Raw genomic sequence first — 16267 nt, forward strand, 5'->3', positions numbered from 1 at the left:
CCAGGACCCGCTGGGTAACGACTCTATTACGTCACGGTCTGTGGTTTATCGTCGCCATCTTGCCCGCTGACACCCTCAATGGACGATTCCCAACGAATGTTTACTACGTCCTGCTGCCAGGAGCCCGTGTCCAGACATTCCTGCGTTGGCCGCGTTATTGTCCATAGAACAACGGAATTATGTTCGTGCAGAGGGTGTGACCGATTTGATCTGGTATTTTCTTATAAATCAGAACGAGTCGGCGAAATTCCAAGGGCCACGAATTCCTGCGAGGAATTAACGACATTTCGACCTCGACATTGCTGAGTTATTAAACCGATGCTATATCTGTTTACCCACCTAATAAAGGCCGTTAGCTGGATGGGGGTGCTGAAATTTTAATTTGTCAACAAACTACCTGGGGTTCTTGCGACGCTTTTACCGATATCACATCCTGGATTACTGTTTATGTGTGTCGTAATAGTCTCAAAGTAAATAATATTATGGGGGCCGTAACAAACTGAAATAATGAACCTAATAACAACAGTAATATACTTGGAAGCACAGAAGAGTGTCAATAAAAATCAACAATACTACTTTTGCGGCTGTTACTATCTATTTACGAAGCTTCTCGTAGAAAAATCATTACACTCATTGTTTGTTATTGTGGTCGTTATCATTGTTATTGGTATCGTTTTCCAAATAGCCTGCTTGAAAATGGAAATGGGAATAATAAACTTTCAATTAACTGTTTCTAAATTTTCATTGCAATGCTGCAATTAAACTGCAGTAACACAGACGAAATGCTTATGTGCATTGGAAGTTCTTTGAAAAACTTGTTCAAGCAAGTACGCTTTCTGAAAAGATTCATTAAACTTGAGGAGCTTTCTAGCCGTGGTTTTCTTTATGGAGGTTCAAGATATTGTTCAAGGTAATTCGTCTGGCTGTATGTTTGTTTTTCTATATATCCAATGTTATTTTTGTTTTCAAACAAAGAAAGAAAAAATCAAATCATATATTTTTACTCAGTCTAAATATGTACACATAAGTTTTCAGTAAAATATTAATCACGGAGAGCTTTTGTGCAAATAAACAATAAGGAAAACGATAATCTCTTTGATTAATACTAGTAGACTGGAGATCTAAATAATTTGTAATTTATAACAATATTCGTCACTCTGGTTCTTAGCTTCAGGTCGAAGATTTTGCTAAATCGTTCCAGCGTTCAAATTTCCTTAAATAGCACATTTCACTTTTCGAAGACTTGGACTGAAATTTGAAACGAAATAATGTGATGAGTTGTTCCTCCGTAAATTTCCAACTATGATATCTTAAACGATCGTTTTCATTTAAGTTGAAACAAAGGGCTAAGTCGGCGGAAAGTCGTCTTGTCTGTAGATATGAATAAGGTCTCCACCTAGAGTACCTAGACGGTCCTCCGCATGTCAAACCGTATGAAAAGCAGTCGAATGTTCCTACTGGGATGGTTTTGTTAAACCGAAATGTGCATGAGGGTTCACTTGTGATGACGACAATAAGGCTATTCTCTACATGACTCTGGTAATTAAGACTAGTTTTGTCTTTTAGTTTTTAAATCGTCCATAGAGAAGTTGAAATTGATAATTTCATTATAGGCAGGAGTTTACGTATTTTTTGTGTACTGTTCAATATAAAATATGTAGATATGTATATATTTTCTAAAATTTACACTACAGATATTTATAAATCCATTATAATTTAACGCTAAATAGTTTGTAAAATGTAATAATTAATATATACAATAAAATAGATTTTAGTTTTTAATCTCCCAACGAACATCTGTAAATAATGAAAATAATCCCGTACAGTTTTTTTTTTTTAATTCAAGCTTAACTACATTTTTAATAGTTAAGTTTATTAATGCTTGCCTAAAGGTACAAGTTATAAGGCCAGATTTGTACAATAATTGCTTAGAAGATAATACAATTATAATTTTATTGTCATGGTTATTATATTACGTAGTAACTTTCCACTACAAGATTCTCATTAATTTTTTTCTGAGCGGAGTAGAAATGTTTCAAGTCCTAGGAGTAGAAGTGTCCACAGGCGGCACGCCCAGTCTTCAATCTCCGGGCTTAGCACAAAAAGACTCACTTCTACTCTTAATGATATAATCTACTATTATTATGCACATTTATATTTATTTAATTGTGTTTAGTATTTGTTAGTGGCTCGTGTCCGTTGGCAGATTTTTAAAATTGCGTCTTCAACTATGTTTTTGAAAAATTTGTTCTGCTCATGTAGGAAAAATGGGGACACACGATTTAATTAATTTAATTTGTCGGCAGTAAGTCTGTCTGATGTCACACCCGTTTGTTCCCGGTACGTTTATTAACCCACCATGGGAAGTGTGGCAAGCTCCCAGTCGAGAAATTCCAACTGTCATCTTAGATTATTTTCGCAATTACCGTAAAACAAAACATTACAAAATCAATTTAAAATGAAGTTGGCGTTTAATGGGCCATTTTCCTTTAAGTTTAATGAAATGTAAACAAAACAGACTCTAACAGCCTCCATCTAATTATCCAAATCGCCCGTCTTTGACCATTTAAGGAACATTCAGCTTCAAAATTATATTCCGACGGCCAAAATTCACAAAAGTTGTCCCTTTAAATTTAATAAAACTCCCCTTTCGAGGTGCCTGAATGTTCATTAAAATCTCACCAGGTGGACTGGAAACGATCCGGGTTTATCGCATCTCACCGATCGACCCAATTAAAAACAATCTAATTGGTGCCTGTTAATAAACATGAAGTTGGTGTTTCAATATCGAAACTTGTCATCGGACTTGTAATTGTTGTCTCGACCGCAAGATCTCTTCTGATTACAAAGTGGTTGCTCAGAAATTTACGTGTGGTCTGTTCGAAGCAATTCTTTTCCTCGAATCGTCACGCTTTGATGGCGCATTCACACCTTCAAGGGAATTTACCTTTGAGTCCGAAACGCGCTCACCGGCCATAACTAATCAAAAGAAAGGGCGTTTAGTCGGTGTCTTTGGATTCCTTCGAGCGGAACTGTTACTAACGTTGCTAATCGATGAAGCAACTTTCACACGTATAAATATAAACAAACAATAACTTTCAGCTTTGTTTTTTACAGTCAGGTTTATTTTCACCCGTTTCGCAGATAATAAGTAATATCCAGAAACTTGCGATCATTATTTTTTTCTTTATGACACTTGAAACGCTTCAAATAATAATAGTTGTAGTTTTAGCCGGTGATACTGATGGCTTAAAGTTTTTAATGGTGTTTGCTGGAGTTTGGAATGACGCAAACATCTCATAATAAAAGAAAAGCCTATTCTCATAGCTTTCAAAAGTGTTTTAAAAGAGATGGAACCTTCGGTGGTAGGAATAATTCCAGGAATTGATAAGACTAAAAGCTTGCTTTATCGCTCAGATTCGTACTCGTAAACGTCTTAGCAAAAAGATTCGTCCAATGTTTTCCTTATTTTGCAAGTGCTAGAGGCAGATTGTACTAATGTTTCAAATTAAATATTTGTCTGAAGTGAAGATTACTGTCATTTCAGTTAGTAAATATCTCAAATGATATTTGAAATTTAATAACATTATTACACCAACAACTGCTTTATAGAAGCGTAACAGTATGCAATATGACTGATCACGGCAAGCAAAATCAAAAAGGAATTTTATAATTAAATTAATCAATTTATGTAATACAATCAAAATTAATCTATCAACTTAAGTACATTACATTTTTATGTAATTACTAATTATGTACATAAGTATGTGTATTTTTGTAAACAACATGTTAATCCCTAAAGCGTCGTTTAATAGAATAGCTACACTAACTGGAGGCTTGTGGGCTTAACAATAGGTATTTTGCATTAACGGGTGGTGGGAATTTGCATATTGTACATAATACAAAGATTAGAGGATTTGGAGAAAGATGAAGTAATTGATCAAGATATTTTTTGTTAATAACAAATAAAATAGAATATGTGTGATTATGTGTTAAAGCAAAATAAATATCACAATAATTTTTCGGACAATCTGAAAACTGTTACGAAAAACAACAATTTTTAGCGACTACATAAAATATAATTAACATAATGGGTTTCATAGGCTTCCTGGATTAATTGTTACACCCTCGTGTTTAAAATAATTGCAAATTTACCCTTTAATGTTCCTACTTTAAATTAACTCAAAACCATTGTATCTACCTTTTGTCGCATGTCACTATCTTGCCTGGTTTAACAGTTAGAGAGGGTGGGTTAGTGAGGTCTGCACTGTACAATTGCATTTATTTCATTTATTTTGATTTAATTTTCGACAAATAGAACTGCTATTGGCGAACTAAAAACGCTTTGTTTTCTGTTCTGGAAGTATTAAAAATATATCAATCTGTATCAGTTTTGGAAAGACTTTGTACAGAAGATTCCATGGCGTTGATTTACTTACTTTAAGATAAACTTTCAAGGTTCAATCTTTTTATTCCATACTCCCGAGGAAGCTATAGCCATAGGGTTTGCTAGTCCTTTCATCTACACTGGGTAGAAAATTATGATGAGCATAGTGATGGGTGGGTTTAGAAGCAACAATGGTCGGCAGTACTACCTCATTTTCGTATATCAAGATGCATGGTGTGAGAAAACTCCTGAAAAAAATCCACATCGGAATGGCGCCAGCTATGGGATTTGAACCCTCGACCTATCGAATGCAAAGTGAAAACGCTTAACGCTAGGCTACAGAAGTTAAGAAGAGAGGTTCGTAACTATCATTAAATTAACTAACTATTCTATTAGTCGACACTTTAGACATTAACATGCTATTTTCAAAAATATGTAGTTCCATTGGTCAATTTTATTGTAAAACTCCTTTCTGACTTTGTTTGATACTAGATTGTAGGAGTTTCTTTTCTTCTTGTAAAGAAAAATACAATTCCTGACTAAACAGCCAACCTTCACCCAATTATTTTCAAGCAACATTCAATTTTAATTGGGTTTAACATTGGGCACGCTTATAAACTGTCACTTCTCTCCAATAGTCACAAAAATTTTGATAGAATCTTTTTAAAATGTAGGTAACTCTGGAATCTGTTAATATGTACCTCAAAGTTCAGCACAGTTTTGTTGATGTAAATTTTATTGTTTGCCTCATGGAAAACAAACAATTTTCTGTGATCATTGCTATTTTGGTTTTATTAACTAAACATAGTTAACATGCAGCATGCCCCTCGTAGAAACACAATACTGTTATTACCATTATTCAAAGCGCATCTGCATCGATATAAAAATTAAAATGATTACCTATGGTACACTAAATTTACTGCAGCAAAAAATACGATCAAATCTTGCGATTAAAGAATTTTAATTTTTCTTTGTGTTACGGTGTTCTAATCTTATAATTAACAAGTGGGAACGAAGTGACATTTCAGGGTAAGATTTGTCATTTGTGACATGTTTATTCTGCATTGAAATTTAAAGTAGTTAATTTATGTGATAATAAATTCATTAAAAAAACTTGCTTGTAGCTTAAGTAAAACATACAAATTCAAATGAGTGTAGATCGATATTAATCTTGTTAAAATATACTTCGATATTTAAATAATTAGGTGATTTGTGAAAAGAAGCGGTTGTGGAAAAGTAGTGGAGTTCTTGGTGAGAAACTAAAATTTAGAGAATGCGATATTGCAGGTTCTCTCCTGTAAAATGTGTAAGTAATAAGCGTAAAGAATTTCTTAATAGAGTTTTATATCAAAAGCATACGCAAGCAGCGGCAAATGACACTCTACTTTATATAAGTGCAAATGTGTAAAACCACCCCGAAGTTAGGCAAGCGTAGAATCTGTTTCCCAGCGATAATTAACGGTGCATTTCCGTGTTTAGCATATAATAATTCTCGCATGAATAATGCAAATGCGCCACCTCAAAATAGTGTAGGTACCTACACGCTGGCAAAAATTAATGCAGTAGTCTGATTCTGACAAAATTCCGCATTGTGACACAGGTGGGTCATGTTAGTTCCAACAGAAGTTGACTGTTTTATTATTTTATTAAAGCGTAATTCGTCTTTTATGAGTTTTCACTAAAATAACAAACAAATACATTCTTTTATTTTCCGCTACAATAATTCCATAAAATAAAAAATGAGAGAATTTGGCGTATTTGTAGCTAACATAAGATAAGTAAAAATAACTATATTATATCATAAAGAGTAGAAGTGAGTGTTTTTGTGGTGAGCCCAGAGAACTGGGCGGAGCACAAAAAGACCTTCTACTCTGAATGATATATACTATTTTATCTTTAAGTGGATCACAAAAAATATGAACTCACTTATTTATTTTTCTTTTCCTGCAGTTACAATCTTCAAATTTACAGTTTTCAAAATTTAATGTACTAGTAATTTCTACTTCCCTTGTTATTGGTACTTGAAGTTTCGATAATATTAGTAAAGTCTACAATGCTGTCTAAATTATCCGATGTACTTTCTGCAAATTTCCAGGTAAAACTTTCCCAAAATGGTGAATGACTGGATTTGTAATTTTTAGTATCCTGAACTTTAACTAAAGGCTGTATGACACGATGCTAAATTTTGTAGTAAATTTGTTAGAAAATGAGAGAGGACCAATGAACGGTCAGGATCTGACAAAGACAGACTATGATCCTGATCGTTCATTGGTCCTGTCGAGGGTCTCTCTCATTTTCTAACACATTTTCTACAAAATTTAGCATCGTGTCAAACAAGCTTAAGATAGCAGAGCCGCAATCTTCGATATATCTCATTGTCAAATTGGTGAATTCATCGCGTCATAAGCGCCTGTCAGACATAACCTACAATAATCATTTATAATTCTTCCTCTAGGGAACTCAGAAATTTAACCTTTGTAGCCAGATACTTTTCATCATGATCATTGTGTAGCAATTAAACATTTTTCGGGACTAGACTAGATCCTACGTAGTTTGCCGCGATCTGCGTTAATTCTCGAGGCCCCGAATGCATTTCATTTTCCATGGCATCGGACGTACTTCAGTTATTCGCAAAATATAACAAAAGTGATCAAAACGCGAATAGCAAACGATTACAACTGTTTACTTTTTAACTGAACGACCATCATGCTTGCTTGATTTCAGATTTTGACATCACATCTGACACCATGGACACGTCCACAACAAACGGCTCGTTAAATACCACAGTGGCACCGGTTAAATATTGGATAATAATTTCGTGATTTTGGGTTTTTAGAGGTTTATTTCAATAGGGATAATTTAATTATTAAATATACATAATATTTAAATAATTGACAAATAAATCGTGACAGATGCTTACATTTGATTCGGTCGAGTCGCCTCTGGACACTTCTATTCCTAGTACTTCTACTCCACTCAGAAAAAAAGACACGTTAACCGTGTTTATGGAGATACACAAAGGCGCGATTTTCGACCGCTTGTAGATAAATGTATTTATTTTTTTCGTACTCTCTTGAATTTTCAAATGAAAACAAACTGAACGGTTTTTCAAAATTTCATGATAAGTGAGGAAATGGCCCTGCATACTATAGAGGTTCTTCCTATTCATTCATTAGAGAAAATTTTTAAAATTTGATTTAAATTCTTTCAAGATTAGAGCATCAGAGTAAGCACACTTGCCGTTACCACGGTTGCGTTTTATAGGTAGTTTATTTTTTCATCGCTGGTTGAATTGTAAAATCATCCATTCTTTACTTGCATGAAAAATATTTAAATAAAATGTGTCCTGAAAAGACTTCAGACAAGGTACACGTTCACAGTTCTGTACATTCTGGGTGAGTGTGTCAGGTTGTCATTTTGTTTTGAAATAGAAAAAGATATAACAAATCGTAAATTACTTTGTGTCATATCTGAGATAGTCCGTGCTCACATTTGACAGGATGTTTATAACGGGTGACTATTAAAATTTTCACTTAGGGTTGGCTATGGATCATTCTTTGTTTTCCGTTGCACCTTAGACACTGACAAGTTTGACATTTCAATGACTGTTTTTTCTCTTAATTTGGTTATGTTTCAATTGTACTGACTGACATTTGTCGTTCGTTCTTGCGTGTGTCTAAAGTAACAGAAAAAATAAAAACTCGTTCAAAGCCAACTCCAAGTGAAAATTTTAATAGTCACCCGTTATTTAATCAATGACGAGCAAGAATAGAAGCAACAAACAAAGGAGGTGTATAATTGTGCCACCCTAATTTTAGATAAGCAGAAATTGTTCGGAAGCGGAAACAGGCGGATAGGTGGGAAGAGAATGTCGTCATATTCATTTAAAAATGAAATTGACGTGAAATGTGTGTCCTTGCGAGATGCGCGTGAAATCATAATAAGCTGCGTCTTTGTGTATCCGGCAATTTAGGCGGCAGCGCTCGCTTCCTAGTCCTTTATCTTGTGTAAACTGCCAGTCCTGTAGGTGCGGCACACGTGTATATATAGTATATATAAAATTAAGGCTCGCGCGCGAATCCTTTTATCAAAGAGGAGGTCCCGTCGGACGGAATATTGGATGGCATCAGGTCGCCGCTAAGAGAGTTAATCAACTATGTGGGGCTGAATTGATCGTGTCATATATTAGCTCACGGTGCACGTAGTTCTATTACGACGCGTACCGACGCTCATTACCCTTATACGAAGACGTTATGGTGCGCACGCGCCGCTTTACTCCTCCTGGAAGCACCGAAATAAAGGTTGCTCTCGACAAACCCCCAGGTTTAGACGAAAACGTAGACACAATGGTATTACTACTTATTGAAATATTTTCAAACTTCTCTTCCAACATGAAGATTGTTGTTTTGTTGTTTTTGGGCTTGTAACTTTTAAACTATCTATACAATGCAACCCACAATACATTTGGAAGGTAAAGCTAAAGCTAGCTAAAGATATTTACGGCGTCCATATCCAGCTTCACGTTCCAAATGTATTGTGGGTTGCATTTTCAATTCCGTCGGGTTCATTATTACTCGTGAATTACCTTGTATATGTAGATGGTGGGGTGACAAAAAAAATTACAAATGAAAATAATAATATTTTCAAGAATCATGTATATAATTTATTTTCGTGTTAATGAATAAGAGTTTAAACTTTTATTGGTGCGTCAAAAGCCTGTAATAACTCGATTTAATTAAATGGCTAATAATACTAATTGGAGAAAATGTTAAACACTCATAATTGGGCAGAGTTAAAACTTCAAAGTTGCTTAAGCGATTAGCTTAAAATGTTTACTTTATACTCGTACAGCAAGTCTTTATTCTATTGTGCAATAAAATCAAATTAGGTATATTTGAATTTTTAACATAATGTCAAAATGCCCGGTATAGTTACACCCAAGGAATCAATAAATTTGTAAGTGGATGAAGATTTTTAATGTAACAACGTTGCGAACGTTGTCCACCGTACCATTTTCCGAGCCATTTCACCGACACGGAACATCCGACCTCTTGTTTTCTCCCAAAATATGATTATTTTTCTTGTTCCCTTTCAGGCCGGTCCGTCGAAACTGCTCCTTTCCGACGGTAGCACAGAAAGAAAAGTAAATTGAAATTGGTATAATGAGTAAGCACTGATTTCATTTGTAGCTGATAGAAAATTCAGTAAAAACGCGTCATTCTCTAAGTGATAGCGATCGAAGGATGGAAGCTAATGTGTTTAAGCGTTGACAGAGCCCTCGCAGTGCTACTAATAGTATCATCGCAGCACTCTAATTCCATTATCCTTAGTACCTTTTATCCGTCAGACCTCGTCATGCTGCTAGATGTCCAGACCCAACTGAATGTAGGTATTTCAAGCTATTGCAGAGAGATATTTAATTAAATTGACTTAAATAAGGCCACCCGACGTTTGAACGTCCACACAAAAAGTTTCTGCGAAAAATGTTTTTTTTTTGTAGACATCTACAGCGTTAAAGTGACGGTGGGCTCCCGGATTATACAACTTGGGACAAAATGTGGAAAAAAACCGTTCCAAAAATAGTTATTCTCCTGGTGGAGATCGACGAGATAAAAAATTATCATTAGAGCCTCATTCAATTTGTAATCAAATATATTCGGGCGCATTTGTTATTTTTTTAATGAATTCCCCATCACACAACAAGCTATCGCTCCCGCCGAGCCTCCTCTATGGGTGTCCACATCCAGCACAAAATTAATTACGCTTTTGCATTTGGGGCGTTAACCCATTCGACAGAACCATAAAAAACGCGGTAATATTCCTGGGAAAGTTATCTGCGGCCCTTTAAACGTTTGCACCTGGAATACGTAATTAGACTTTTTACTTAATGTTTTCAAATTGAATTTTGCGCCCCCGGCAAGAATGTTCAACTGTTCCAATCTAAATTAGACCTAATAAATTTTACGACCGCCGTCAGGACGAGGCGTCAATGTGCCTTCCAGGCATTATTAATGAAAATGAAAAATCAATCGACTTGTCGATCAATTGTTTGGTGTGTGCGGCGGGCGTGCGGCGAGCCGCACATTTTTTCCATACGCAACCGCACGAGAGAAGTTGGTGATGATGGGGGAAAACTTTGGCTATATCTCATCCGCGTGAACTATATTGCGGGTGGTTTTATTGCCTCCGAATTGATGAGGGGTCATCCATGCTACTTATATCTATAAAATTTGAAAATGTAAACAGAAATTTATAACGCCCCGAGTTTACGGACAGTAAATTTGAGTCTTCGATGCGGTCTACAAGTCTCATCTTCATCTCGCAACGTCCAAAAAAATATTTGGCATAAACAAGTAATACGTTATATCTGTTTTGTTAATACATATTTTTAATTGCAGAAAGACAAAAAAAATGGAGAATTTGTAGAGAAATTTCATGAGATAACAAAGATTTAGAGTGCAATACATTAAAAAGCAACTCTAATAGCTTTAACCACTATCCCACCTCCACCCGGCGGCACGGCAATTTTGCCGGAGTACATACACTATTACGGATATTACTATCAAGTAATAGTGCAGTGCTTATCAACATAATTACCGGCGTCTTGCCTCCGCATTTTGACTTTGTTGTGTATTATGTTCTGTGTCAATGTTAAGGAACTTCCTCACGATGTGACATGAGTATAATAATATACCTTTTTGAATTTCAACTACCAATGTGTAGGGCCCGGATTTTAGGCAATTAAAAAGTCGGAAATAGGTGCCTAAAATAGTCCCTTAAACTACTGCAAATAGTCCCTTAAAAACTGAAAATAAGCCATACTAGGTCCTTAAAGTTGTGGTTAATTAAATTAAAAAATGTGTTTTTAAAGTTTTAAGTAGGTACACACAACAAGATATTTACTAATTATTTTTTATTAATTAATATACAATACTACAAGTTTGTTAGTTATTTACATTGTTACGTATTTACATTGCATACAAGATATTGCTCTAAATTTTCTACTTTAAAACATTGTCGGTTATCCACCAAAATGGACTTATATTTTGAAAAACTTCTTTCTACCTCGCAAGAGGTAATGGGCGCAAATTTGTAATAAATTTCTTCCATTTTGGTGTCATGTTCCGGCACATCTTCACCTCTAAAAATTCTTGCCAATTCTAGAAGAAATTTGTATCCAGGATTTTTTTCAGTAACATCTTCAAGTTTTTTTAATGCTACTGCTGCTACAGGGCCTGGAGATTTTTTTAGGGAGGTAAATACGTTTTCAACAATTTTGATTGAATCGGTTAAAGGTAACCCATTTTTTTCCAATTGAGTAATACTTTCGCAGATTATTTTAAAATTACTGCGAACATAAATTAATTGGTTTTTTATTCCGGGTTTCTTCATTATAGACTGTGCTTTTTGAATAGCAACAGCAGAACTTCCATCAAAGGACATGACAACCTGTGAGTAGTTAAAAACAGTTTAACAATCAATTAATTTGCTTATCTTTTATATACTTACTTCTTTAATGGAATCAAAGTGTTCGCTGTAAAACATAGCAGCCTGAAGCCATGTTCCCCATCGTGTTAAAATTGGCTGTGGAGGCAGTGGCATTTCTTTTAGTTTTTCTTTGTACATTTCAACTCTCAAAGGTGCCTTAACGAAAATTTTTTTCACGTTCGAAATTAAATTATCCACATCTTCATATTGATAGCGAATTTTTTCAGCCACTAGATTTAAAGCATGCGCTAAGCATGTGACATGCACAATTTTTGGATAAAACACCTTAAGGTGTCTACCAGATTTTATCATATATGGTGCTCCATCCGTTACAAACAAAAGAAACTTTTCAACAACAACTCTGGTACTCCACAAGATTTCTACGCATAGAAATTTTAAATCAAAATAAATTTAAAAAAGTGAAAAACCCTTACCTAAAGATTGATTTACGAATCTAGCTATTGTCTCATGATTTGTTCTTTCTAATTGTTTAGACGCCAAAAGATAAGATTTTCCAGGTTCATCTTCTGAAAGTTTCCCAACCAGACAATTCGCCACATATCGCCCAAGTGCATCTGTTGTTTCGTCAACTGAAACCCATATGTTAAAAGGATCCAGCTCATTCCGAATGCGGTCAATAGTCTAAAAGTGAAAATAATTTTAAATTAAATATTAAAAGATAGTATGTTCATACATCTTTGTAGCATTTTGGTAAATAATTTTTCCGTAAAGTAGACTCATCCGGAATTTTTCTACCACAATATTTTGTCAGAAAATTCTGAAACGCAGGATTTTGTAGTTTGTGCCATGGTATATTGGCAGCTAAAAAGACGTTACAAAGTTCCATATTGAATGTACTATTTGCCGATTCCTCCAAGTTCTGTGTCAGCAACGTTTGCCGAAGCGGTGTCATAATGTTCTCTTTATGGATGGCCGTTTGCTCATGCTGTTGCAAGTGACATTTTTTTTCGCATATAAACTACAAAAAATAAAATTTTCAAATAAGTAAAAAATATAAAATGACATATTTTTAATTATGCTTAACTTACCAGTTTACCACAAGCTTTACAAAACATTTCTCGGGTTGATTTTATTTCATATAAATCTTTCTTGCTTGTCCACTGTAATATTTTTTCGCGTAAACTAATTTTTTGTTTCGGCATTATGTTCACTTTAAACAGGTTCACAAGAAACACGACCACTGCACGGAGATAAAGTAAACGAGAAATGACAAATTTGTAATGCTTATATTTACGTCTCCCACCAAATTTCAGAGGAGATGGTTAATTTTATATTTCTTAAATTTTTAGAAAATGACACCCTTAAGGTTTCTCTTATTGTTTCACTTCGGGATTTTAATTTTCGTTTTTATGGCAAGGACCATTTTATAAACGTTAAAGCTTCTAACAATACCTAAGTATCAGAAAACATTAGACCGCGTATACCTGCACCCCTTCGAACAGAGGCAAACAGATAAACTCTGTAATTTATGCCAGTCCAGTCTAATGGTTTGTGGTACTTAGGTATTGTCGGAGTATTTACCGCTGACATCATGGTCCCAACCGTAAAAGCGAAAAAGTAATTCCTGTATTGTACTGCACTTTGTACATTTCAGTAATTACATCTCCTTAAATTTTAAAATCATAAAGCATTGTAAATTTTATTGAGGTACCACTTTTACATTTTCAATACCGTAAACTTCCCAGAATTCGAAAATTGGGAAAAAACCGCAAAAATGAAATTGATTTTTGGTCATTTTAGGCATGTTCAGGCAGTTAAAAGGTAAAATAGGTATTTAAAGGGCATTTTAGGCCGAATAGGCAGAATCAAATATGGCTCTAATTACTCTAATTAAGCCAGAAATCATTTATAGACAAGTTTCATACATGTGCCTTAAAAAATAAAAATAGTCCATTTTGCCTAAAATCCGGGCCCTACCAATGTGTTATCTAAATCCAGAATTTTTAAATTTTTAAAAAGAGATTGCGGTACTATTCCCGTTGCTGAAATTACAAGTGGTAAAATCGAAATTTTTTCTAAACACCAAAGATTTCTCATAGCAACGGACAGCTCTAAATATTTATTAATTTTTGTGTTATATGTCTGTGTTATATTATGTGAATTTGGAACAGCTATATCTAAAAGATATGCTTGCTTTTGTTGTTTATTTAAAATTATAATGTCTGGTCTGTTATGCTTAATATGAATGTCAGTTAAAATTGTTCTATCAAAATATAACTTGTAACTGTCATTTTCCAAACAACTTTCTGGTGTATAACTATAATGTGGTTGTGTATTCTTTAATAAATTGAATTTAACAGCTAAATTCATGTGTATAATTTTAGCGAATATATCGTGTCGTTTTTTATATTCGCTTTGAGCCAAAACGGTGCAAGAAGAAATAATGTGTTCAATTGTTTCCCCTTCAGTTCCGCAAATCCTACATTTATCAATTATCGATTGTAAACCGCATATGTGTTTTTTATAATTTCTTGTATTTATAACACGATCTTGTATTGCAAATATAAAACCCTCCGTCTCAGGGTGAATATTTGATTTCTTAAGCCATGCATGAGATGCCTGAATAATAACTTCTGGTTGTTCCAGTTCTTTAAAGTATCTCCCATGTAAAGACTTCTGTTTTATATTTGCTATTGTGTCAGGTATATTTGGCTTAACAATGTCTGAAATTATATTATCACTTAAATTTAAAGGTGTGTAGCCTTTATCGGCTGAAACCAAAGCATTGAAAAAGGTGTTATCACGAGCTCTATTGAGGAAATAATTTTTTAGTGAAGCAATTTGATTTTTTAGCAGTATTTCTAGATTTGAAAAACCCCTACCACCGTTTTCGCGTGGTAAATTAAATCTTTCAATAGCAGATTTAGGATGGTGTTTACTAAATTTTGTAAAAAGAACTCTAGTTTTAATGTTAATATCAGTATTTACTCGTATTTACTTATTATGTCTTCTATTCAAATTATTGTTCCGATTTGAGCTTTTCTTTTCAAATACGCTATACAGCACTTATTGGAGATGCTGTTCTGTTGGAAAATTCAAAACCATCTAATGAGTAGGTACGTCTAAAGAAATCAGGACGACTAAGAATGGCACTCTTTCAGAACGTTATGAGCGTAATAATGAATAGCTCATTAAAGTGATATTATTACAAAGAAGTAAAGCTCAAAATACGAGTATTATTTTTAATTAAAGTAAAGTTCTTTACCAACATGGAATTTTTGATGAATTTATTAAAATAAATATTGTATGAGATAGATGTGGCCTTGAGCAGTGTTTTTTATGTTATTGTTTTAAAGGAAATTTTATAGCCTCTGTTTAAAATGAAAAGTTGGGCAGGTGCACAGCTTCCTACCATAAATAATTGGCGTAAATTTATTAGTATCGATCATCGTGACAGCAGTTTGGAAAAACATTCAATCACAATCAAAAGCAAACACTGATAGTGGTTCTTCTAACATGTATTATTAATATGGCACTAGTAATTTTTTCCATCTGATCTAGACTGATTTATAGCAAGAGGTTTGAACAATGTTGTAGCAATGTGAAAAACATTGAAACTGGAAAGATTTGAGAGATTTTTGTTCGTTATTACAACGCATTGAAAGTTATATTCATTATAAGAAATACAATGTTAGAGTATTGAATATTCACTTGTGTATTGTTTAAAAAATGTTTTCAACAAGCGAAAATGTAAGTAAATTATGATTTTATAAATACCACCGAGGGACTTATGTACAGCTGAAAAATACGTGTCAGAAAAGAGTGGTCTACATCATTAGAATTTTATGAAGTAATTAATTTGCACAAGGAACAAGTAGATTTTAATAAATATAAAAAAAATCCATCTAAGTCACTGGAAACAATTTTTTGGGATAATAGAACCAGTTAAAATATTTTGCAAGAATTCCATAGTATTGACAGATATTTTGCGAGTTTCTTTCTAAAATAATCTTCAATGAGCATTGTTTTGCAATTTTGCAGGTAATTTTTAGTTGTAAGTCCTTTACAGAGGGCGGGTTGTCGCCCTGGCGCCAAAACACCTGCAGTGTAATACCTAATCCTTGGGTCAGGTAAAAATATTCATTCTCTGTACAATTGTGAAGCGGCACAGACGTGTCCAGTAAAATTAAATTACAGTTTTTATCTCTATTGCCTTGTTAATTATACGGAAAGCAACCCCCAAGTCCAAATTCAACGTAAAGAAAAAGCAGTGCAGTTTTTTCATCTAACAAGCATTATATGCAGAAAAGAATTGTAGAAGCTTTGCAGCTTTGACCACGTGATCTACCGGAAATTCCTCCGTCTCATGTCCTGGAAACAAGTTGACAAGGAAGTGCATGCAAGAAGAAGAAGAGGACAAGGTTAAGTGGA

At 34.2% G+C, this 16267-nt stretch overlaps 1 protein-coding gene across 1 annotated transcript; it reads right to left on the minus strand.

The window, feature by feature from the left end:
• Positions 1-11283: 11283 nt before the first annotated feature.
• Positions 11284-14431, minus strand: LOC138124243 (uncharacterized). The gene is made up of 5 exons (XM_069039220.1): positions 12925-14431; positions 12570-12854; positions 12310-12517; positions 11897-12255; positions 11284-11836 (listed from the first exon to the last, which is right to left on the minus strand). The coding sequence occupies exons 1-5, from the start codon at positions 13036-13038 to the stop codon at positions 11348-11350; spliced, it is 1455 nt and encodes a 484-aa protein (XP_068895321.1). The 5' UTR covers positions 13039-14431; the 3' UTR covers positions 11284-11347.
• Between the last annotated feature and the right edge of the window lie 1836 nt (positions 14432-16267).

The sequence above is a fragment of the Tenebrio molitor genome, chromosome 2, assembly GCF_963966145.1.
Source record: "Tenebrio molitor chromosome 2, icTenMoli1.1, whole genome shotgun sequence".
Lineage (NCBI taxonomy): Eukaryota > Metazoa > Arthropoda > Insecta > Coleoptera > Tenebrionidae > Tenebrio > Tenebrio molitor.

Excerpts from the sequence above, each read along its gene's own strand:
- LOC138124243 (XM_069039220.1), bottom strand. The coding sequence starts at position 13,038 with ATGCCGAAACAAAAAATTAGTTTACGCGAAAAAATATTACAGTGGACA. Across the intron at positions 12,518-12,569 it reads TACCAAAATGCTACAAAGAT|ACTATTGACCGCATTCGGAA; the intron begins GTATGAACATAC and ends TTTCACTTTTAG. Across the intron at positions 12,256-12,309 it reads ATTCGTAAATCAATCTTTAG|AAATCTTGTGGAGTACCAGA; the intron begins GTAAGGGTTTTT and ends TTCTATGCGTAG.